The sequence below is a fragment of the Lagenorhynchus albirostris genome, chromosome 21 (genome assembly GCF_949774975.1).
Source record: "Lagenorhynchus albirostris chromosome 21, mLagAlb1.1, whole genome shotgun sequence".
Classification (NCBI taxonomy): Eukaryota; Metazoa; Chordata; class Mammalia; order Artiodactyla; family Delphinidae; genus Lagenorhynchus; species Lagenorhynchus albirostris.
In genome coordinates, this window is record NC_083115.1 from 7771194 (window position 1) to 7797049 (window position 25856).

The following is a 25856-nucleotide window of genomic DNA, read 5'->3' on the forward strand; positions in this document are numbered from 1 at the left end:
GCTTGCAACTCAAACTCTCCCTTTAACCTGAACATGGGGTCTTTAAGTTAACCCTCCTTCTTCCTAAGGAATTAGCTCAGGAAGTATACCACAGACCTTTAGGATCCATAAGTTGAACCTCTGGTGAGCTCCTGAAACAGACTGTGCTTATCTAACCGTGCTCCCTCGAAAAAACTTGTTTGATAAGTCTATCCTCTCGCCAGAGTATAAACTCTTCAAAAGAAAGGATGGGATTTTATTTATTGCTATGCTATCTAGAACATGTAGACAATTATTCATGGCTGTCCAGCACTTCCACACCTTAGTTAGCATTTCTTTGACACTTAAAAAGTTTCTAGAATGCACACCCTTGTCCTTACTTATCCTGGCAGAGGGATATTAAGTTAAGAATAATATCACTAGGCTAAAAACGTCCTCAAAGATACGTTGTATTTCTGTTTTGTGTTTTTTCGTTTTGTTTTGTTTGCTTATCGTCTGCTCGTATTATCTGTCAGAAGATTTCTTCGGTGGAGAAAATGAGAGCTGAATTGAAGTAAAATCTATATCCTCTTCCTATTAAACTTCCACTGAGGTTTTTAGAGAAATGGCCATTTTCCAGGAAGTTTAAGGTTTATTTCACAAGAATGGCAGATTGAATAAACTGAGATTTCCTAAAAAGGGGGTGGCCATATTTTTACAAATTCTTCTCAGTAACTAATAGTTGGCGATCAATAACATGAAGGAATATTATTTGGAGAACTTTTTCATCACTGACTGTAGGATATGTTGTAAAGTAACGCACTACTACCCAGCAGTTCTCATCTTTAAGGCTGATGTACTCAACTGTGTACACGTTAGGCAAAAGTAGCATAATTTATACCAATTCCATAGAAATAACCCTACTCTGTTCATAGAATCACAATCTCTTATACTTCAGTGTTACTCATACTTTCGACTGAAGCGACCCCACTGGCAGAGGAGGATAAATTCATATCCCCAAGGCATTTATAGATGGAGCCTAAAAAGATGTGGCATGCACAGAATGGCTTGGACGTTTCAAGTTGCATCTTCACAATTCAAGAAAGTTTTTTTCCATAATTGTGTTCATGTTTATATTTTACTGACCTCAAAGGGAATACCACTGACTTTCAAAAAGATGTAGCTTGTCTATCTTGTGGATTCTTATATCCACAGAACACCCCAGCCCCAGGCTGGCATTGTGAAAGACGTGTGTAGTTAAAAAATGACCAATTATGTAAAATGTTCCTCATTTTAGGTTTGTCCAATGTTTTCCTGTGGTTAAATACAGACGAACTATATTTGGGAGGAATATCACTGAAGTGACGCTATCTTCTCATTCTATCCCATCAGGAGTAATTTGTGGATTTGTCCCATTGCTGGTGATGTCAACTGTGACCACTTGATTAAGGTGGTATATGGCAGGATTCTCTACTGCTAAATTACTAACTCCCCCTTTGTAATTCATCAGTATCTTGTGGAGAGATACTGTGCAATCCTGTAAACATCCTGTTACTCCTAAAACATTCAGCCACTGGTTTTAGCATCCAATGACACTTATCTTAATTAACTTTACGATACATGCTAAATAATTTTCCATTTCCATCATTCCTTCTACATTTATTCATTTATTGTAAGGAAGAGCTGCCTCTTTCCCTCCATTTATTTTTATATTCATTTAAAAAATATACCAGTGTAGATTCATGGATTCTTATTTAATGAGTTACAACCATTACGATGATCTCTTTGACCAGTGGCAGTCCCTTCTAGGTGACTGCTATTTCCTGTTTACATGTTCAATTTGAGGAACATTATATAAAATAACTGACTTTACACTTGAAAAATTCAGTGTAATGAACAATAAGGGAAGACCAAGCAATTATTTGGATTAAAGAAGGCTGAAGAGATCTCTCAACTGAATGTAAGCCATGATCTAGGATTTGTTACTGTTATAAAGGACTTTACTGAACAGTTGATGAAAGATGAATAAGGTCTTTAGATTGGATAACAGAATTGTATCAATGTTAATTTCTTGGTAAATATACTACAGTCATGTCAGAAGATATGTTTTTTAAAAACATACACCATAAAGTATTTAGGGGAAAGGAAGCATCATGTCTGCAAATTAATCTTAAACAAGTCAAAAAATAAACCGTAATTGTCTACATACAAAGACATATACTGATAAACACAGAAAGAGACGATGCCAAAGCGAATATGGTCAAAGGTTAACATTTGAAGATTGTCAGCAAAGGCCTTAAGGGAATTTTTTGGTACTATACTGCAATTTTTTTTGCAAGTCTGAATTATGTCAAAATAACTTTTTAAAGAAAACCCTATTAGTCACCTACTCACCCAATGCAGTAATTCCTTCTTCAGTATCACTGCCACCAGACATACATCCCTCGCTTGCCTCTGTACAGACTGAAGGAGAATGGGGCCATAGAAATAATGTTCCATAATGGGCATTTCTAGTTACCCCAAATATGCCATCTTAAAACTTACCTCCCGTGATGCTGCCTCTGGCTTTGGAGGAAAAACAGAATAATCTTGTCTCTAATTCCACGTGGAATCAGTTTGAATACGTCTCTAGCCTTTCTAGGCCAATTATTTCCTTTGTATAATAGCGTTACACATATAAAGTGATTTCTTGAATCATCACCATTACTGCCATTATGGCCACCTTCATGGGTGTGGGACCAGTATAGTCAAATGGGGCCCCATGCTTGATTTAATGGTCTAATACTGATGTCTTGAAATGCTTAATTTTTGAACAAGGGGACCCACATTTTCTTTTCTTTTTTTCTATTGGAGTATAATTGCTTTACAGTATTGCGTTAGTTTCTGCCATACAACGAAGTGAATCAGCTATATGTATACATCTAGCCCCTCCCTCTTGGACCTCCCTCCTCCCCCCCCCACCCCGCCCATCTAGGTCATCACAGAGCACAGAGCTGAGCTCCCTGTGCTATCCCGCAGGTTTCCACTAGCTATCTATTTTACACATACTAGTGTATTTACACCAAACCTAATCTCCCAATTCATCCCACCCTCCCCTTCCCCTCCTATGTCCACATGTCCGTTCTCTACATCTGAATCTCTCTTCCTGCCCTGGAAATAGGTTCATCTGTACTATTTTTCTAGATTCCACATATATACGTCTTAATATACGGTATGTGTTTTTCTCTTTCTGACTTACTTCGCTCTGTATGACAGATTCTAGGTCCATCCACATCTCTACAAATGACCCAATTTCATTCCTTTTTATGGCTGAGTAATATTCCATTGTATATATGTACCACATCTTCTTTAACCATTCATCTGTCGATGGACATTTAGGTTGTTTCCATGACCTGGCTATTGTAAATAGTGCTGCAATAAACACTGGGGTCATGTGTCTTCGAATTACGGTTTTCATTTTGCACTCAGTACCACAAATTCTGTACCCAGTTCTGCTGCTACCAGCCTATGTGGCACCTTTCTGTAAACTGGACACCTGTGAGAACACAGGTCTTGGCTATAAAGCAGCAGCAAGAAAAACCAGTCCCTACCCTCATGTGGTTGTAGCCATGCTCTGGGGGGCAGTCCTGCCTAGCGGAATGCAGGCTGCATTTCAACACCAATCCCCTTCCTTGGCTAGATGCTCCTGTGTAGTGTGCAACTCCATCAGGAGGCCTGGACTCTCAGATCTTTCAGTAATATTCATAGAAGTTAATTTCAGTCCAAAGGGAAGAAAGATCAACCTTTGGCCAAGTAGATAGTATTTTCTCTTCCCTCTGGCCACATTCTTCCAAGAGAAGAGGAAGGAGGATTTTAAACTTTTGTGCGATTGCTACCCGGTGCTGAGAATTGGTCATAACATGTTTTCCATAACCTCTGAACAAATTCCATGTTCTGAAAAGGAAGGAAGGGAAAAGTGCAGATAAAGCTGGACGCCTTGGGGGCCACATGCTGCACATCGCAGGGCTGTGATGACTCACCTACTCCCGATTCCCTTTAGACCTCTTCTTTACTGCAGTAAACATTAGGAGTACTTCTCAAGCCAGGGAGGACAAAGACGGTCCTTATAATAACAGCATCCTTGTGAGCTATGGATTGGCTAAAACCAGTTGCTGTGTTAGTCCCATGGCACCATCATGACACACAGCTCACAAATGCCCTTTCACAGAACCATATCCAGCATTGATAGGGTTGCCTTTCAAACCAAACAAACATCTATAATACAAAGGTGACAGATAAGCCTCCCCACTAGGCTCAGAGGTCAAGACAATGAGAGCAACGCAACGGAATCTTACAGCAGGTTACCATCGAACAAGGGAAAATCAATCCACAAATAACTTCACGATAACCATGATTCTGGGAAAATGATAATAAGTACCATGGGAGAAGTGCTAAAAAAAAAATGCTAGGAGAGTTCGAAGATGGATATTTAGGTTTTATCAATTTTGAAGCTGGAGATGCTGGAGGGGACCCTTTTTTAAGGGCTCAGTTAGTATGTCAGGCTGCTGAGGTCAATTAGTATTAAGGGATTTGCTAAACTAGGTTTCATAGAGGACACGGTATCCACAACAGACCTTGGATGTAGGAATTAGGCGGACAAAGGCAGGAGTGCGAGATGCGGCTGGGAATACACTCCAGGAAGAAGAAAGGATATGAGCACATCAAGGAAAAAGAAAAGTCTATGTCCCAGAATCTAAGCTGTCCTAACTCAGCTGGAGCCCAGTACGCTTGTATGGATATAATGGGTAATAAGACGGAAAACAGAGGTTAAGGCTGACTGAACACCAGACACACGTGCCGATGTGTGTTTTTATATTTATTTTTGCTATCAAGAGGGGGTTATGGACAGTTTTTAACAGGTGAAATTATTTATCAAAGCCATGAAGCCAAGATCCATAACTGAGGTCTAGTTGGATATCTCCTCTAAGTTCTCAAAAAAGGTACCGCCCTCCCCCACCAAAGCAAATTAAAATAATACTGTTTTCGCTATGGGCCTGTAATTAGGTAGGGAGTTTCATAGCTTTTAAATGAGATTCTCTAAGTTCTTCACTCGTTCTTGGCACGACTGTATAGATATTTTAGAAGTGTCTCAAATAAGCCATCTATTTAAATTATATTCAGGATGCATGTTTTATAGATTCCTTTTCTTAAAAAATAGGCAGAACAATGGGTTCCTGCTGCGTTTTATCCCAAGTGGCCAACTTGCTATGTGACTATAACAGGCCAAGGTTTCCCTCATCCCCCCCACCCCAACTCCCATATTGAAGAAAAGGCTCAGGTGTTAAGAAGAGTGTGCCGGGGACTTCCCTGGTCGCGCAGTGGTTAAGAATCCGCCTGCCAATGCAGGGGACATGGGTTCGAGCCCTGGTCCGGGAAGATCCCACATGCCGCAGAGCAGCTAAGCCCGTGCACCACAAGTACTGAGCCTGTGCTCTAGAGTCCGTGAGCCATAACTACTGAGCCCTCGTGCCACAACTACTGAAGCCCGTGCACCTAGAGCCCATGCTCCGCAACAAGAGAAGCCACGACAATGAGAAGCCTGTGCATAGCAACGAAGACCTAACACAGCCATAAATAAATGAATAAATAAATAAATTTATTAAAAAAAAAGAAGAGTTTGCCCGACCAACGGGTGATGATAGAGGCCAAACATTTTGTACGCAGATGAAGAAGAGGGAAAAACGGCAACAGCTAAGCAGCCAAATGTTCACCCATGAGAATAAAAAACTACGAATAACTGAATATTCCTCCTTTTGACAACTGTCCAGGGGCAGAAATAACAGATGCCAGAGCAGCCCGACTTCCTCCAGCGTGATCGAATCAGACAAACGAGAGGAGGCCAGTGGGAGCCACTCGCTGCAGATGGACTTCTGCCAACCTGGTGGGGGTGAATGTGGGTTGCTTTATTTATTTATTTTCCCTCCAGAAAATCACTTTGAAATGGAGCCTCAGCTATTTCCAGCCCCAGGTGATCGGACGGGCAGCCAGCAGACACAGGGTGGAATTATTAAGGAAAAGAAAATGGTTGAAGATGACAGGCACTTTGGCTACTACAACAAAATCTGTACTGATTTTTTTGTGACCACTAAGGCAGCAATGAGTCATGATTTATATATAAAATTATATATATAATATATAATAACATATATATAAAATATGTATATTATACATATGTATTATATATGTGTGTATGTATATGTGTATATATATAATAACTTGACCATGTGGAGGAACTCAATTTCTTCAGAAACAGAATAGGAAAGCAATCACTGCTTTCCTCAAGGAAATGCTCAAAGGCACATGAACTTATCCTTCTATGATGGTTCTCAAACTCCCATTTAATAGAAAGCAATCAACACGGCTTGGTAGCAAGAGCACCCAGGGAGGGTGAATGGATGAATATAAGATCTGGTTCCATGTCTGCCGGGTGACCTCTGGTCAAGCCACCTAACCGCTCTGAATATCACTTTCTCAGCTATTAATGATGACATTGGAGCTATGGGTTAAATCCCTATTTCCCAAATAGTGCTTCCTAAAGGTGTTCTAAGGGTCTTGCTACTCAAAGCAGGGTCCACAACTGGCAGCATCAGCATCCTATGGGAACCCTTAGACATGATAGAACCTCGGACCTTGGACTGGACATACCAAATCCTGTCAACTGAATCATCTACATTTCAATAGGAACCCGGTTGATTTGCATACGTGTTAAAATTTGAGAAACACTGTTCCTGACCAAGCTGTCCCAAAGATACCTGATCACAGACTCACCTGGATAACTTCATACAAACACAGCTTCCCTGGTCCTTCCTCAGGTCTGGGGTAGAAGCCAGGAATCTGCATAGTTAACTGATACCCCAGGTGGGTCCATTTCAATAAAAATATGAGTGACATAAATAAAATAATTGTGTCTATATTGTTTCCCTTTAAAATCGAATGATCTCTAAGTGATACCTTGCCAGCGAGCTTCCTGGTGTTTTGATAGAGATAAGCTAACATGATCATGACAAGACATCCCTCAGCTGATGGCCCAGATGCCATGAAGGTTTTGCCCACTGCATTTCTGAAACTGTTAAATTCTTAATGGATCATTGGTTAAATGCAGGAAGCATAAGGAGCTCTGATGTTGAACTACAATAATTTAATGAATCATATAAAAATGATACTAATTTTGCAAAGTCCCCTCAAGACAATTGTCAGATTCGTAAGCTACATTCATATATCAAAATCCTTATTTAGCACATGAAGATGTCTTTAGCACTTCAAAAACCAATCTTAAAAAGTAGAAATATCGTGACAATTATGTCCAATTTGGCTTTTCATTTATCGGGAATAAAAACTATCCTCATGGGCAATGTGTTATTTGCTGGGAAGTGCCTGCAAATAGCAGCGAGGAATCTCTTATTTCAATAAAACATGAAAGTTATACAAAAATAAGTGGTGTTTTTTTTTCCCTCTTGCAAGCAAATCAAAAGAATTCCAAGCAAGGTCCTAAAGGCAGTTTTTCCCCTCCATTTTCAATGCCAATAAACATAGTTAAATTTCAGTGTACATTTTAATGTATACTGGTCTCCAAGTCCAATGCAATATTTAATGACAAATCATGTCTTGACTTGCATAAATAATTTTAAATAATCTGTCGCTTGCTACATAGAAAGAGATTAAAAATATATTGTAAATATTAGAGATTATATTAAGCTAACTGCATAATACAGGCTTTAAGGATATTCTTTTTTTTACTTAAAAATCAGATCTTTATCATATTCAGATGTGCATATCATACATAAGAATGACAAAATGATTTTTTTAATCCCTGAAGAGGTTTGCAAGATTAGTACCACAAAAGTATCAGCTGACTCTAAAAAAGCAGGAAGTGATAGAAAAGTGTTTTCCATTTTTTAAAAAACATTCTGTGATCCTATCATACTTGGGAGAGTTGGATACCTAGGGCTGGCCTAGAATGGAGTTTTAGAGTCTAGATAGCCATGAGCCACAGAAAAATCACTAAGGCACTAGAAATGTAATTCAGTTCAATTAGTTTAAGTATTAACACACTTACTGGTGAATGATGTTCAGGCTACAGAGGATCAACTATGTCATAAAATAATAGCTAATGACTGATAAGAGTTAACACCGTGTTAGGTGTGGTTTTAAACACTTTGTAGTTATCAATACTTCTGACTCTTCCAGTAACTATGAAGTCAGCACTCTTTTATCATAATATTAAGACACAGAGATGAATCGATTGTCCACCATCACAACACTAAGTAGTAGTGGATTTAGGAACTGGAAAGCAACAGGACTTCAGTATCTGGGTTCTCAGCCACCAGGGTACACATTCATCCAACTGGAAACTCTAGGAGCAAAGGCACACGGCAGAGAAGTGAGGGTGAAACACGGAACATTGAAGTGTTTAGAAGGATGAAGCAGACTGTACACGATCAAAGCCTATGGGAAATTAACAAACTGGGTCTGAGCCGTTCTTTGCCAAACTTTATAAGCAGGGGGGAAATCTCTGGAGGTTTCTAGCAGGCACGTGACAGTCAGGAATGAAGTGAGCAAGCATGGAGATGACAAGAGATTGGAGACGGACGGATTAATGAGATGCTATTTATAGGAATTCATAGAATAGGTCACGTGGGGCTCAAAGAAGTAGAGGAAAAAGAGGAAGGGGAAAGTGACACTGACAAGGAAATCAAGGGAACTTGTGTTGAAATTCCCTGCGCGGTTTGGCCTCTCCTTTCTTCAGGATCCGGAGGATAACCTGCCTCACCCTGACCAGGATCAAATACTGGGTTGGCCAAAAAGTTCGTTGAGGTTTTTCCATAAGATGTTAAACTACAATACCTCGGCTAGCCTAGGCGAGGCCATGCCAGGAGCACAAAGCTGGACTCGTTAAGGAAGAATAAAATCAAACACATTCCCTTTCTCAACTGACCTGTCAGAAAGTATCTGTGGGCTAAAATTAACTAAGTAACAATAGGAAAAATATTTCCCATGGCTCTTACAACAAGAGCGCAGCTTGCGAGGTCCTCCTTGGTCTCCTAGGACCCAGGCAACAGCCTCCCAGATCACGAGGATAATGAAGGTGAAACGCCTATGCTGACAAGGAGATTTCATTTCCCAAGAAACATAAACGTCTCTGCAAAGAGCAATTCACTCCTATTCTTAATCCCCAAACCATCAACATCTGCTACAAAGAATTCCTTGAGTCCTTATATAAATCCCCCTTGTCCCGTATTCTTTTCTTCACGGCACTCTCAAAAGCAGCATTAAAAAAAAGGAGACAATAACCATCTCTGCCCGCCATCTCTTTGTTGGGGGAGGGGTAACACTCCTGGCCTCACAAAGGAGATTTTATGGGGACCCATGGGGTGGGTAAGATACGTTTAAGGAGGAGAAAGGAAGTTGGTGTATTTCTAAACATGTTTGAGATGATAAAAACGCTGATGCTGAAACATGATAAAGAAAGCTTAGACTCTCCTGAAAGGCAATCTTCTTTCTTTTTTTTTTTTTTTTTTCCTCAAGCGTCTTTTTTTCAGTCCTACTTGGGTCAAAAAAAATGCAGTTTTAAAGCCCATTTCCATGTTTTAAGATTCAGAGGAAAGAGGTTTAACAGGAGGCTATAAAACTCCCTTAATCTTTAATGCCTTATTTTCACAGATTTGCTGGCGAAGTAAACCGTCATTGCTCAACTTTTCTCATCAATGCCCCTTGAACTGTGTCATTCATGACGAACAGCAGAATCCATTTGCGTGGGTTTTTTTTTTTCTTTTTCAGAAACCATTTTTCCCGGTATTGTGGAGGCACCTGCATTCTGGCAACCTAGGCAGAATCTCTTAGCCCAACTGATTCGCTGATTGTCTTCTAGGGGAAATTATCAAACATTTAAAATACAATTTTAAAAGAGTGAATTGAGTAGAGGTGGAGACAGTTCTGATGGTGTCTTGCCTCTCATCCCTGTTCTGCAGAAGCACCTGGCCTGTCCAAATTCTCTTCAGCTCTATGGAAGGCTAGTCTGTGCTCCTACACGACAAGAAGGTCACCGAGAATATACTCACAGGCTATGCGCACGGAGGCCTTCCTGCTCTTGGAGGTCCCCAGGTGGCTCCACGCCACACACTGGCACCAATAGTCCTCGGGCCCATGGAAGTCCTCTACCTGCTGCCTGGTGACGTTGATAAACACCTCCCGGACCTTCAGGCCTGCAGAGGAGATAGAACCAATCCACTGAGGCTGGTGTATTTCTCAAACGGAAAGTTAAGGCCAGCCCAACCTCTTCCTGTTAATTAAACCATTCTGTTTTTAATCAAGGTGAAGTTTTAATTACTTTGACAATAATATATTACTGCTAATTAAATTCCAACGGCTGAGTAGGCTGGAAGGAACAAGTGTATAGTATCATCAGCCAATGTGGTTCCCATACAATAGAAGCATTTTCACAGTACCTTGACACCATGCTTTTTCTGTCTTCTATTTTAGCTCTTATAAGTATTTATTGTTCTTTTTTTGTTTGTTTTTTCTTAAATTTTTATTGGAGTATAGTTGATTTACAACGTTGTGTTAGTTTCTGCTGTACAGCAAAGTGAATCAGCTATACACATACATACATCCACTCTTTTTAAAATTCGTTTCCCATATAGGTCATTACAGAGTACGGAGAAGAGTTCCCTGGGCTCTACAGTAGGTCCTTATTAGTTATCTATTTATATATAGTAGCGTGTCTATGTCAATCCCAATCTTCCAATTTATCCCTCCCCACCGCTTCCCCCCACCCTTTGTCTTTCTTGGTGTAAAATCTACCATGAAGAAAGGAGCACCAAATTAATTTCTGGGATTCTAGAGGCTAAACAGTCCTCAACAAACCAACCCCTGGGACATAGTTCCAAGTGCTTCGAAGTGTTCCCACCCCTGGGTATGGCAGCAGGAGAGGGTCACTCTGGACGTGTGGCTTAGAATAACGAGAAGACAGCGAACATGCATGGGACGGGTGAACGGCTGGGAATCCAAGGAAAAGCCAAAACTGCAGACAACAAATGGGATGCAGACAAGTTGAACTAAATTGGTCTTGAAGCCTTGAAAACCCTGGAAGGTCCCTGGAGCAACAGAAAGAGGAGGTGAAGAAAAGAGAGGCTTTCACAGAAAGCGGGGTTAAGGCTACACCTGGGAAATGAGATAAAAAATGCCAAGGTCAACGTCTTAGTTTAATTACTATATCTTTGCATTCCCGTCTAATAGTTAAAAAATTTGCCTGGTGTTTCTGAGGAGTGAGTTCCTTCCAAACCTCCAGAGCCATAGACCATCAGCCTTTCTTTCTTTGGGAAGGATAGCCACCTCAGAGCAAGTGCCAAGGAGCAAAGGACGCCCTCCTCGACACCATCAGTTAAATCATCACAAACAGGGGAGCAGCCTTTATAATCGGCATGCTCTCTCCAGCTAATGGGCATCTGCTGAGGCTGTGCCCTGCCCTGAGACAGGCAGCATGGGAGAAGGAGGCGACGCTTACTGAGCTCCACTAAGTGCCCAGCATCATGAGCCTTTAGCCTATTCACTCTTTGCATTTCCGCAGTGCCCTAATGTAGCAGAGGCTACTGTACCCCACTTTACGGAAGAGAGAACTGACTTAGAGAGTCATTTGTCAATCATCACACAGCCTGTAAATGGAAGATCCAGGGTTTGAAGCTAGATCTGTTTTACACCCAAACCAGCACTTTGCACAGGTCCCTCATAAAAATTCGACTCTGTCCTCGTACTTTAGGTACTTATACATAATTATGGAAATAAGACTAATGCATGGAACATTTAAGGAAAAAATGAGGTGCATGACTAGGATTTTTCCTTTACGTTCAAAAGGAATTCAGGGGACAGAACCATCAGTATAGTCAAAAGGAGCCAGGGACTGTTGGTGGAGGAGGTGGAATGTGATTATATCCTGGGTGCTGGTAGGATTTAAAAAACAAGAACGGAGGTGGATTAGTCAGGCTTGGGAAACATTCCCCTCTACCCAATCAATAACATGTTATTTATAGTGTGTGATGAGAGTTTTATGGCCACATCAATCACCATGTACACAATCTGAGTTAGACTTTCTAAATTTGTAGGAGGTACCGCGTATAGAAAATCATCCTGATGACAGCTGATAATTCCCATTTCTTCTGTTTCTGCAGAATGCAGAAGCATGCCTTTTACCTGTCAGAGACGTAAGAGTCCTGAAAGTCACCTCCTACGTGGGATAGGAAAGAAGCCTTAGAGGGGTTTTTATTGTATTGTTGCGGCTGCTTTTTTAAATTTGCACTTAAATAAAAGAGAGAAGGAGAGGACCTGGAGAAGGTGGAGCTGGCAGGTGAAGGGAAAGGGAAACGGAAGTCAGATTACAAAAAAGTTTGTGAGGACAGAAAGCAGACTGGAGCGTGTCACCCATACTGGACTTTTTAAAGTTAGGCTGCATGAACAAAAATAAGGAGCTAGGCTGTAGACAAGAGGACTTGGTTTATATTTCACAGCTTTGATTTGAGACAAATGGTGGAGGATCTACTTTGCATAGTGCAAGAGAGGAGAGAAAACCCTAAATCAGCACTTCCAGGTTCCAGGTGGAGTAACTTTGATATGTCTGAGCTCCCCTGTCACGTGATGGGGAAACCTATGAAGCAAAATACGCCAATCATGTGGGAATCAGGTCTCACTGAGGAAGCATGATAAGCTTAGAAGGTCAGAAATGTGTTCAAGCTCATGTGGAATTTATACATATATATATATACATACACACACAACTTATACATGTGTGTATATATGTGTATATATGTATTATTTTTTTACTTTCTCCATCTTATAATATCTAAACCCATCAGCTTTCTCTAGGCTGCAAATGAAGATAATCACCATCTCAAAATGGTTGAAGATCATCATATTTATAAAGCAGAGAGTTCCCCATCCAAACCTTAAAATATGCTATGATTTAATCTAGGCATCACGGTGTTTTAAGGGGTACATGGGGCCTGTTTTAATGAGCTAAGGTAGGACACTCAAACAGAAATGCGCATCTGGAAAGAATAAGTTTACACTCACAGATCCCTAGAAACAAGAGGCAAAGCACCCGGGGCCACACGGGGAAGCACCAGGGTCAGGGGGGAATGTGGGCAAGAGCCTTTATTGTGGTTTCCACGGAAAGGAATCAGAGAGGCAGGGGAAAAAGATTTAGAGTTGGCACGTTTGCATCATTTCAGTGGGCTCCGGGACAGAAGAGCTGTCCCTACTTGTCTGGTACTGGGTTAGGGCAGGGGGATACGGGTCAGCAGTGTAAGAGCCTGATAAAAGAAGGGGTTGGGGATAAAGCTCTGGATCGGTTGGTTTGCATATGAAAGGCACGCTCTTGGGCCAGTTGTTTGCTATGTCTAGGAATTAGCCAGCCCTGGGCAGGGCAGTCCCTCCAGGGTCAGCAAGACCCTAAGATGTCAGAGCATCAAATACAAACACTTGAAAACATGGTTATTATACGTGGACAACCACACAATTGTTTTGGAAAGCGTAACAGTGGGCCACAGACCCCCACCACGAAGGTCAAAATTGATCTCACCCCATTCATGTCAGGAAGTCTGGCAACCTCTCATTCAGACTAAACACAGCTGAAAGGAAAATGCTTAAGTCACGATTTCAGCATTACGATGGCTCAGTCTCAAGTCCCTCACAGAGGTTCCCCATGGGTTTGGAGAAGCAGAATGAATTATCAACCAAGTATTATCCAAACACAGTGTATTTTGCTTCAGGTAGCATCAGCGTATCAGGTTTCTTTAAAAGGCCACACGTGACTTCACTACCCCCCGCCACCACCATCCCCACTAGTATAGTGTCTCTCTGGAGTAGGCCTTTTTCTTCTAACGTGAGGTCTTTAGCCTTGTCAAACCATCCCCGCTAGGAAAACCTTTGGGAAATCATAAATATTTTGTCTCTATTATACTTTTCTCCACTATAACAAATAACTATTGATTAAAATAAAAATTTTAAATAGTATATTCTCTTGCAAATCTTCACTACTGCTCTCTCCAGTGATGTATTATATATATGCATAAATATATATATATGTAAAAATGTATGTGTGTGTGTATATACACACGAGAAACCACACCTGAGAAACATCCATTTAAAACGGCTCTATTTCAGGACAGCCCCCCCACGCTCCTGCACTGAAGTTCATCCAACAGTGTTACAGAAATAACCATCTATTTCTCCATCTCAAGAGACGGCAGCTAACTTATTCACAGGAAATGCTACAGGGGAACAAACATCCCAGGCAAATAGAAGATGGCAACTCATAAATAAGACTAGCATTGTACCTGATAACTTGTGTAACTAATGGGCACGGAAAAGTCCAACCCTTTAAATTATCGTGCGATTATAACTATCAGCCTTTGTCATGGAGGAGAGTCCTACGGAAGATGAAAATATGACTCTGGAGCTGAAATGCTAATAAGCTTTCTACGCGGCGGATGGTTGAGTTGTAGAGAGACGAATGTTGGCAACGGATGAATAACTGCTCTGCATGTACTAAACATAACAGAGCAGCACAGAACTTCATCATCTGTCAGCTTTATTTGTTTAAATGAGAAAAATGCTGACAGCAGTTATTGCTATAATCCCCTTATTTATCAGATAGGAAACACTAGTTACTCTTAGCAGGTCTAATCCTGTTGGGAGAATAAAAGGGAATTTTCAAACTAATTGAAGGTGTATGTTTCACTGTTCAAAGAAGAGAAATATGGAAGAAAGGAGGGAAGAAATGGAGAGAGAAAAAGGATGAAAATTATTTATTTCTGGTCAACGTCTAACAAAAGGGCTCTAGTTCTAGTCCTAACTTATTCTGTAGAAAAGAAAAGAGCTCTGGAGTAGAACTGAATATCCAGCACCATGCCAGCTGCAGACAGTGCCTACTAACAGCTGTCCCCCTGCCTTTGATCTACTGCCCATTATCACACTTCAACAAGGCTCATCAGCGACATCCTGCCGTGGTCACTGCTACCCACCAGCTCTCAGATGCACCACTCAGCACAACTGGATGTCCAATCTTTGGAAGTTCTCTGTAGTAGGATACTCGGCTTACTAAAGTAAATAACTAGATTCAAGAAAAAAGATGAGAATCCCTCTTCCTCTTGTCATATTCCCAAACTACACCAAAGCAGTAAGAGGCTAGCAGACTAGGCTCTGGTGAATTGTTTCCTCACGCTAGTCGCTGTGCCTGTCTCCCTGGACCATTTTAGCCCAGTGTTATACCCACTCCGTGCCTGGTTTTTTTTGCACTGTGATGTTTCATGATTGGGGATTAACCCAGAGAATAGGTCTATGTAATTAGCTTCCACAGACAAAGCCCCAAAGAACTATTCTAATACAACTTCATGAGTAGCATGGGGCCTTGCTCAATTTGGGGAGAGAGAAAAAAAATCAAACAGCCCACGAAAAGCAACCATCTCCGGGCTTCCCTGGTGGCGCAGTGGTTGAGAGTCCACCTGCCGATGAAGGGAAAGCGGGTTCGTGCCCCGGTCTGGGAGGATCCCACATGCCACGGAGCAGCTGGGCCCGCGTACCGCAAAAAAAAAAAAAAAAAAAGCAACCATCTCCTATTCAAGAGCCTTCTCTAATAGACCGTCATCTCCTTAGGTATCTCAGTACCACTGATGCCTGGGTTTGGCTCTGAGATAGGCCCACCTTACTCCACTGTTTCCTAAGAAGATGGAAAACAGTCTACTCAGCTGGAAGAAGTGAGTCCACCACTAACATAAGGAGATGTTTTTCATTTGTCTCTTACTAGCCCAGGTTTAGAGCCTAGAAAATAGGCTTGAACAATAAGTTTCCCCATATTTTGAATAACGTATTATCATTACTGATTATTATACCATTTGTATAGCCCTTTACTTTTATTAATGTCATCACATACCTTATCTTATTTCATCTTAAAACCACGCTATTATTATAATTATTTTGCTGCAGGTTCCGTATCAATAGGAAATAGATCAAAGATGTCATACAGTTTACAACATATATTATTTTCAAAAAGTTGTACTGAGTGCCTCATATGTGCTTGCCATTTTGCCAGGTGTTGAAGATACTGTGACAAAGTAAATGATCAAGATTCCTGTCCTCAAGGATCTTGCAGGCTAGATGAGGAGACACTTCAACCTGTCCCAATGTGATGCGACAGTTGCTATGACAGAAGCACAGACTGCTACAAGATCACACAAGAGGGGCTTCTAACCTCTCCACAGCATCACCAAAAGCTTCTGGGAACGGTTGCCATCCTACCTTTGACCTGAAGGCTCTGTCCTCGCCCAATATTTATCTCAGTGTCTAGGGCAAGGCTCTGGTGAAGACACATGAATCTGATCCGTATTTGGAGTTTTAAAACTTTGAGATACAAGAAAACTGTTCAGGGAACTGTGCCTCCATTTCTTGGGGGAAGCTTAGATGTCTTCAAGCCAACATGCTACTGAAAGTAGCAAATTAAATGTAGATAATTAAAAGGCAGAACCATATTCCATTTTACTGGCAGATGCTTAATTAGGGCTAAATGTCTTTTGCCACTTCATCCTAGCAACAAGATTCAAATGTATTTTGATTAAAAAAAACTAGTCCTCCTTTGAACGGGCACAATGCCTAATGAATACTCTTTAGTTTCCCCTGGATAATAAGCACCCCACATATTCCTCAGAAGCACTGCAAGTTCAGTCTTAAGTACAGAAACTAAGAATACACCCAAGCTCTCCAGTTTCGTCCTCACTGGAGATTAAAATTAATCAGCACAGAGATGTCTGGCAGAGAAAAGCAAATTAACTCGGTAGTGTTGTCTGATAACAGAGAGAAGGGCAACTCAAAAGGCAGAAGTGGAGAGGGCAGGGTCAGTTAGAGGACAGCTTCCCCTGAATGACTCACTCAGACCTCATACAACTTGTGGGAACCACACTCATGATTTCCAACCCTGCTGCCCCAATCAATGGCTTTCCATTCCTGCAGTCACTAAAACTACTTCCTGTTAGTAGATCATCCCGAGATCAGGGCATACCTCCTACCAGTTCTACCTCCCATGGCAATACCAGGGGCTCTGAGAATAACAAAGACGAAATGTAAACTGAGGGAGTGAACCACAGGCAAATAAAATGTCATTCTATGAAAGACAATGATTTACCTGTTAATAGGACTAGCCCCTTTATCTTTCTGGAACTGTAATTACGTTCATAATTTTCTATTTGTTTTTGGAAGCAAAATCACCAGCCACTTACCCCATGTAAAAAAAATTGCAGTTTTATATTTATCATTTTGAAGGCTAACCTTGATAGTGTACTTGCTATACACCAGACCCTGAGCAAGGTATGTCACATATATTAGGTTCTACGACCCCTGCTATAGTTCCATGGGGTAGATATACTTGTAACTGCCATTTTATACATGGGAAAACCGAGGTGAGAGGATGCTAAGGAACTATCTACCTTTAAAAAGTCTGTAAATGGAGAGCCAGATCTCAAAAATGGAGGTATCGGGCTTCCCAATGGTTGGGAGTCCGCCTGCCGATGCAGGGGACACGGGTTTGTGCCCCTGTCCGGGAAGATCCCACATGCCGCAGAGCGGCTGGGCCCGTGAGCCATGGCGTCCGGAGCCTGTGCTCCGCGACGGGAGAGGCCACAGCGGTGAGAGGCCCGCGTACCACAAAAAAAAAAAAAAAGAAAAAAAAAGAATAAAAATGGAGGTATCATCTTGCACTAATATCCATACTCTTAATCACCAGACCATCTTTTTTTAAATACCCTTATAATTCCCACTTCAAATTAGAAAAAAAAAAAAACATTTAAAATGTTGTATGAACAGAGAAGACTATTAAAAAGTCCAAAGACACTCTTTAAGAGTTTAGGGTTTAGAACAAATCTCTGGCCAATATTAGGAAGTTATTAAATTGCATAAATGGTTAGCTGCCTTCTATCTCTGCTATGAATGAAATGATAGTAAACGGTCTCTTTTTGTAGGAAAGGCTTAAATTAGACACGAGGTCTTCATGCTCTGTCACAAGTTTTTGGAAGGAATTCATAATATTTTCCTGAAAACCTTTTTAGAATATGTCAGTCCTCTCTGAGCAGCAGAGTGATGAACAGGATGAAATCTGGGGTGGGGTCGGAGAATGTTTCTATAGTTGTGGGTTTTAAACCCACAAACTGTCAAATGGAACACTTCAGAGATGGATTACTGCCGTGTTCTGTGGTCTCAGATATATGCTTCCCAAATGCACCTCGGTGATTTGTGAATCTTGGGAGGTAACTTCAAATTAATGGTTTTCTGGAGGATACTATATTCACATCCCCATCACCAGCAGAGCGAAGTTCTTAGATACAAACTTTAAAGATTTAATACATTTTTTATTCTGCTCTTTTCCCTTTTCTCAACACAATCCATTAACCTTTTCTTCCCAGAGAGTGACTCCAGTTGTTTAAGGAAATCACACACGATGAAATCCCTGAAATGATATTCTTTAAGAAGAAAAATTAGTCTACTGGAGTTGAGACTTTTCCCATAACACATTGAAATACGCGTTATTTCGCTCATTAGACTTTGGTATCTCCGAGGTAGAATAAAAACCATGGAGCCTTGTTCAGGGAACTCCGTTTTTATTGAACAGTAAAGAAGTAGTTTAGCTTATTGATAACTCAAGCTTCCCACAGGCTACATTATCCTGATTGTCAAGGATGAGTTTTGCTGGTTGCTGTTTTTCTGTGTGTGTGTGTGTGTGTGTGTGTGTGTGTGTGTGTGTGTGTGTGTGTGTGTGCGCATTTGTGCATTACTGAACAATCCACCCCCTTCCTTTCTCAGGGGCATGATTCCTGAATTGGGATTGCCTCTCAACTCAATGCTAACAGAGGAAAAATACAAGGAAGAAGACTTCCCATTTTTCCAAATGAAATGAGGCAGAACAAATGGAAGAGGATCGCTCGGCTTGTGCAGAGAACTAAAAGTGTACATTACTAAGAGGTATAGCCGTGTCTGTGCAAACACAGTAACTCACGTCAAATAAATTGTGCTTTCTGCAGGAAAGAACTCTAGCTCTGGGTTTTCCAAGCTAAATTGTATGAAAACATACAATCCTTTTTCTTCTTATTTGAACTGTTAGATGACGGGGCCAAATTGCCAGAAAGACCAAAGGCAGTGTGCAGCCTTTAACAACTGAAAGGATTTATTGCTCCAATTTGGAAATACAAAAGATTCTGTGTCGACTCCCAGCACTCCCAGGTCCTATGCATTTCCCATTAGTTCTGTGAAGAAAGAAAACCTCTAAGTAAAAAGAATCAAAGTTCTCTAGGATTTTAGAAATAGAGACCACGTTGGCCAAAGATATTGAAGCAGTTACTTTCAACTTCTTAAAAGAGCATGGAGCATTCTCTACCTCTGGTCAAACGTGGTCCCATTATCCTTGGTCTGTCGGTATCATTCCCTCCCACTGGACTGGCAGGAATTATTTTTCAGACCCCATCAAAAGCCATTAAGGCTGTAAAGGTAGTCAATCCCTATGCTCCAGCTCCACGCTGAAGAACCCAGGGGAAGTAATGCATCTATTTTTCAATACCTGAGGCCATTTCGTTTCCAACCTTAATTACACTTATGCATTAGTTTTGGGTCTAATATCTCCACTCATCTTGCTCCAGTTTCCACTTTTCCACTATTACTGCAGAGCTTAGGAAACATAATTGCAGTGTGTGGTAGACAGTGATTTTCATTAACCACACAGAAGAAAAACAGTTTTAGGGAGAGACATTTCCTATTGATTCAGTCAAAATGACTTGGAAGAAATGGTTGTGCTTATTAAATTCTTTTCCAAAAAGAAGCTGTTACAATTCTTTCTCAACAGGTTATTTTTTAAATTGGTGTATAATCTCTTCAGATTTTGTCGTTCATGTTTTTTTTTGTTCTTCCCAGTTCCTTTGAAAGTTGAGACTTTCATTGGTCTTATTTTATTTTTTTAAATGAAGCCAAGAGGGGAGTCTTTTACATGGAGGCAGAGAATGTAATCAACGCTGCTATCTGCAAGACATGGAGTTGCCCAGCAATGCTAAGGGAATTAAAAGGGAGAAGCAATAACAAAACAGAATGTTGTGAAATGACAAGAGGGTAGAGTGTTAAATTGGCCTGCAATACTTATCAAGAGGTCTTTAAATGAGAACGGATATAGGATTTTCTAGCAGTGGTATAAAAAAATAGTTGATCATTTTTCAATGTTCTTCCTCTCTTTTATTTGGAGCAGTTTACCCTAAGGGGTTCTGCTATTTTAAGTTCATTACTGGGCAAAATCTAGGGCGGCAATGTCTGAGGATAAAACACACAGCCCCATGGAGCCACTAGTATTTGAGTCCCTCTCTGGTCGGACTAACTGAATATGAGACATAAACCTTTCATATTCTACCATTGTTCTATAGGGTTTTGCTCCTATGGGAAATGCTGTTCCCTTTGCTGCTCTCTTCCAAAACGCCAAGTGTCTTCTTGGAAGACTTCATGCCAAGGTAAGTGAGATAGCTATTGTTTGTGACTTAACTCTCCAACACCAGGTCAATCCACCTAGGTCTCTCCAAAATCCCAATCTTGGGAGCACAGAAGCAGAAAGTTTCCTGGCACCAAGATTCAATTTGTTCTCTTCCTTTGCTTTGATTTTGCCAAATCCCTCTTTAAAGAAGGAAACTATACCTGGAATCCTGGAAATGTCTCCATATCTTTGGTTGTTATAAACTTTAACAGGGCCAGAAACACAACATAGAATAAAGGATTGGCCCTTAGAGAGATGGCTGAAATGGTCAGGAATAAAGAAACTCCAATGGAACAGTATTGGATTATATACTTGGGAAATTAAACACTGAACAGATTCATGACAGGAAATACTGAACCAGGTGCTGAAACCCACCCTTATGTCAGTAAGGGAATGTGTCAATATTTTGACTGGGAAGGAGACCGCAGGAATAAGTATGTAAAGGTGGCTTACAGTGTCAAGGAAATGTATCTAAAGTGAAGATCAGGAGACTTGGGTTCTAGAAAGAACTATACCATGAATACTTGTATCTCCTGGAACCTTTTATTTCATGAATAGAATACGGCTGTTAGGTTTACCACTGAGATTCCTTCCCATTCGCACACTTAGATTCCTAAGTTCTAAGCATGCTTTTGGTCTGAAGAACAGCATCTCTAAAACAAGCACTTTTGTTTTTTTCCTCATACTAGTTCCAAAGTGGAATGGATAGGGAATTGTGGTAAGATTTTAGGTGCTTCTCTACCTTTTGATGCGTTCATACTACAAACACGAATCAGCTCAGAACTGCATAATGCTTAGCACTGCTGATATATGTGTTTAGTTCTTTGCCTCCTTCTTCATTGATTCCTAAGTAGAGCCAGGGTAATTCCTGAAGATCTTTATGAAATGATTTTCTCCTTTTGCTTTGGAACGCAGCACACCCTGCTCACTTCTTTGCTGGCTGCTGACATGTCTCCTTCCTGACCCTGAGGGAGGTGTGCCTCTACCTCCATTTTCTTGTCATATTACCCATTCTCTCTTGACAACTCCTCCACATCCATGGCTTCATTCTTTATCGATGATTACCTAATCTACTTTTCTATCTCTGAACTCTACCAAGTTCCAGATCTATATCTCTTCATTATACCCCGTAAGTATTTCAAGTGCAGTTTGTCCAAACAATGATCTTAGACTTTTCTCCTTGCTAATGTGATGACTACCCTTTAGCTTCCGTTAAAAGATTAGTTTTTATTTCTCCATTCATTCATTTATTCATTCAGCTATTAAGTCTGATTTGTTGACGTGTTTCTCACATCAGATATCTAGTTCTTATTTCTGTGGCCATTGCTCCAGAAGCAGACCTTACTTTCTCAACTGAATTATCCCAGCCTCCTAACTTCCCCATTCCTACTTCTCCTTACCATTCCAAAGGCCTCTGCTAGATTCATCTTCTGAAGCATAGCTTCAAAGCCACTTCATTCCCATGTGTCGATATAATCAACCCCCACCATTAGCAAAATATCCATAAAATTAATTAAAAGACTCCTTGCTCTGGTATTTGAGGTCTTTTATGCCACTGATTGAGCTGTTTTCCAGCTATCAGCTGCTGTCTCCTACATCTATTTCATATTTCAAGCAAACCAAGCTGTGTGGAACATACACCCAGCTTTCTTTCATTTGCTAATGTTGACCTTTCAATTGCTAATGTTGCCCATTGAGACTCCTCACTCCCCCATAGGGTTTAGCATCAATTATGCCTAACTGAATTACATATTCATCAATGTCCCTTTCAAATACCATAGCTTCCACACCTTTCCTGAGAGCCCTAGTTAGACATGTTTTTTTAAAAAATCCTCCCTAGTGCCATCTACCTCTCTTCAGACATTTATCATAACTTCATTTGTACTGCACTTACAGGCGTATTGGTCTTATACCTATTAGTTGCTATGAAGGTCTAGAGATCAGTGTTTGCCTCTTACCCTTCTTGGAATACTCTGAAAGGCCTAGCCTAGTGTATTAAACAGCACTGGTATACAGTTAATAAATTAAGCCACCTTGAAACTTCTTAATTATACTCAGGCTTTTTGATTTATTCAGAATCTGACATCTAGTGAATAAGTTCAGAACTAATAACATCAATAACCTAGGGTGACACCAGACTGGACTTAGGATGAGGCTAAATTTTCAGTTAGTCTGAGGAGACAAAGTTCAAAAGCATATACTCTTTCTGTTACATGTTAAAATATAAAAGTTATAAATTTTTAAAGTCGAGTCAAATGATCTTACTTTCAGATCCAGCACAAGCCCATAGTTTACTTAATTTCTTTGAGCCTCAGTTTCCTTATCTATAAGAACGCAGTGACAGCATTATTTACCCCAGAGAGCTATTGAAAAGACAGTAAGATAATGTCTATCAAATGCTTAGATAAGGCCTGGTATATAGTAAGTGCTCAACAAACATTAGCTAGTGTGATCACTATTCTCATCATAACTCCTCATCAGCCAAAGTAGCCAAGCCAATAACGACAGTCCTGAAATTCTTTTATACTGGAGATCCTATCCGAATTTGGTCTTCTAATTTGGGCTCTATGACTACACAGTAATCAAAAGAACTTAAAGACGACACAGAAACCACCAACTGTGGAGAATGAAGCACACAAAAATAATATCCAGGAGGAAAGATTAGAGAAACTGAATTTATGCTGCTTAAAAAGGTGTTTGGTGGGGCTTCCCTGGTGGCACAGTGGTTGAGAGTCCGCCTGCCGATGCAGGGGACACGGGTTCGTGCCCCGGTCCGGGAGGATCCCACATGCTGCGGAGTGGCTGGGCCCATGAGCCATGGCCGCTGAGCCTGCGCATCTGGAGCCTGTGCTCCACAATGGGAGAGGCCACGACAGTGAGAGGCCCGCTCCGCAATGGGAGAGGCCCACATACCACAAAAAAAAAAAAAAAAAAAAAGGTGTTTGGTGAAGGATTTATGTCTTGAAAAAGTATTTAGAATTCAGAAAAATGAAAACAGTGAATGCCTGGTTTTATTTCCAATGAGAATATTAACTTCCATACAAAATTAGGTCTTAAAGTTATATAGAGCAGGAAAATAAAAAACTCTACCATACTGGAGTACACTAGGCAAGGGAGCTGTGGAGTCATGTAAAGATATGACTGTACATGATATTCCAAAGATGATGTTACTATGACCTCATTCAAATGAGGTAATGGGGGTGGCTTAAGCAGTCATATAACGATGTGAGAATCTGAGAAGCTACCGTAGGTGGTTCTGATTGCTTCCCGTTCTTACCTGAACTCTCGTCCAGACTCTCCTCAGAGACATGCTCATTTTGATGGACCCACTCGCCATTGCATTTGAAGAATATCTGCATGGCTGGCCTTGCTTTGCACCTCAGTGCAATGGGGTTGCTCTTGATGATATAAGCATCGCCTGGCTCCTCTATGAAATGAGGCAGCGTCCCAGGAGCTGATGGGATGGATTCAGGGAGGACTTCGCCATTGTCAGTTCCTGTGAAATTGAAGAAGATATCAGAACACAGTCTACACTGGAAGCACATACATCAGGCCAAAAAGAACAACCTGCTTTAATGATCTGTGCTGGAAAACTCTGTATCCTAACACAGCATGCTTGTAAGGCCTGTGCAGATGAATTATCTTCTAGAGACTGAATTAGCATGATATGGTACCTTTAGACAGACACACACTCAGTATTACCGGACGAGTGAAAACAATGAATAGGAGACCCTCTCAAACTACAGTTTTGAATCTGCCTTTGCTGAAAGACCTGAGATAAACATCTGCGGGGTGACAGGCTAAATCTTAAGATTCAGTCTGGCGAAGTGTTCAATGAGGGGCCCAAGCTGCCTCAAAACTTTGAAATAATGGAGGGAATAGATTTGGTTTTCCCATAAATGAGTGTAAATAATGGTGACGTTGGTGGAGGATGGTCGATCATAAGACATGTCCAAAAGATTTCAAACTGTCCACTTTCTTTACCTATGAAACTTTGGAGATTGTCTGGTATTCTACTTTGGATAGCGTTTCTTCCCCAAATTTACTAAACCTTCTAAAAGGAATACACATTTCCTCTGCTTGTCTTTGACCATCATTCTTTACGCCCAGCACTCCTGACCCCAAAAGCTACCTCACTTTTAAGGTTAAGAACTAAAACAAATCACTACAAGCTATAAGTTTTTAGTTTAATATCTAGGGTTACATCTGTTCAAAGGGAAGAAACAGATGTGAGTCTCCCCAAGTACAGGGAACTGATGAGTGGAGAGAAACAATATGAAAAGGAAAAAGCATAAGCCAAGACTTGGCTTCACTGTCTCTTCACTCCATTTAGCAAGGACTTAAGTCCCAGGAAACTAGCACAAAGTCAAGGGAAGAAAGATGTAACTGCTGAGCAATGTGGAGCATAACCAAGAGAAACCCTATCTTGTGCCTTCCCGTGGCCATTCCACAGAAAGAACAAAGCAAGCAAAGATTTCAATGACCAGATCAGCTATGCCCCAGAGAGGGTTACTCCCATTCAAAGCAAATCAGTCTTTAGGGCTAAGCTGCAGAAAGGGACCGAATGAAACCACTGGAACAACAATCTAGTTCAACAGGAGAGAGCCTGGAGACCAGGTGCACCCTGTGTCCTAACCCGGCTTTCTGGGCACCATCAATGCAATTCTGAACAAACAGAGCCTCTTATTATTCCCACTCAAGTCAATAACCTAAATGAGTAAGCACTGTCAAGGATAAACATAATTCACAATATTAGGGGGAATGTCCTGTTGTAAGAACCTGTAGAGAGAATTAGTAAATGTAAAAGAGGGGGGACTAGGACACAGGAGGAATGACTGCCTATAATTATACGTTTGCGTAAGGAAGAAAATAAAAGACACTGAGTTATGAAAAAGACTGCTCGCCAACGGGAATACATCAGCACTATGTCATGCCACTGAAATGAATTAAACACAATAGTTTGATTCTCCAAACTTTTTTTTTCGTTAAATGTATCAACTTAAGGGGGGGGAAACGCCTCACATATTAAAGAGTTTGATATTTATAAGCTATCAGGTGCATTTGTAATAGAAAAGTTAACTCATGTTAATAGAAAAGCTAATGAACAGAAGGACCAAAAAAGCATCATAACACAAATATTCCAAATAATAAGAGAGCAAACAGTTTAAGTTATAAAAGTTAGATAAACTCCCTCAGAAAATAAAATGTGTACATATCACATGGAATAAGAAGGGTTTCAGGATAGAATCTGAGAGGTGCTTTTTAATGTTTTAAATTATATTTACAATGGACTTCGTAAAATGTATCATATATTAATTCA

General features: G+C 40.7%; 1 protein-coding gene across 2 annotated transcripts in view; it reads right to left on the reverse strand.

The window, feature by feature from the left end:
* UNC5D (unc-5 netrin receptor D) overlaps positions 1 to 25856 on the reverse strand; it is a 603667-nt gene that overhangs the window by 241721 nt on the left and 336090 nt on the right. For both annotated transcript variants that reach the window (XM_060136404.1, XM_060136403.1), the window contains exons 2-3: positions 23814 to 24032; positions 10056 to 10199 (exon numbers count right to left, since the gene is read on the reverse strand). In XM_060136404.1, the coding sequence (XP_059992387.1) occupies positions 10056 to 10199; positions 23814 to 24032 (363 nt within the window). The remainder of the gene's footprint in view (positions 1 to 10055; positions 10200 to 23813; positions 24033 to 25856) is intronic.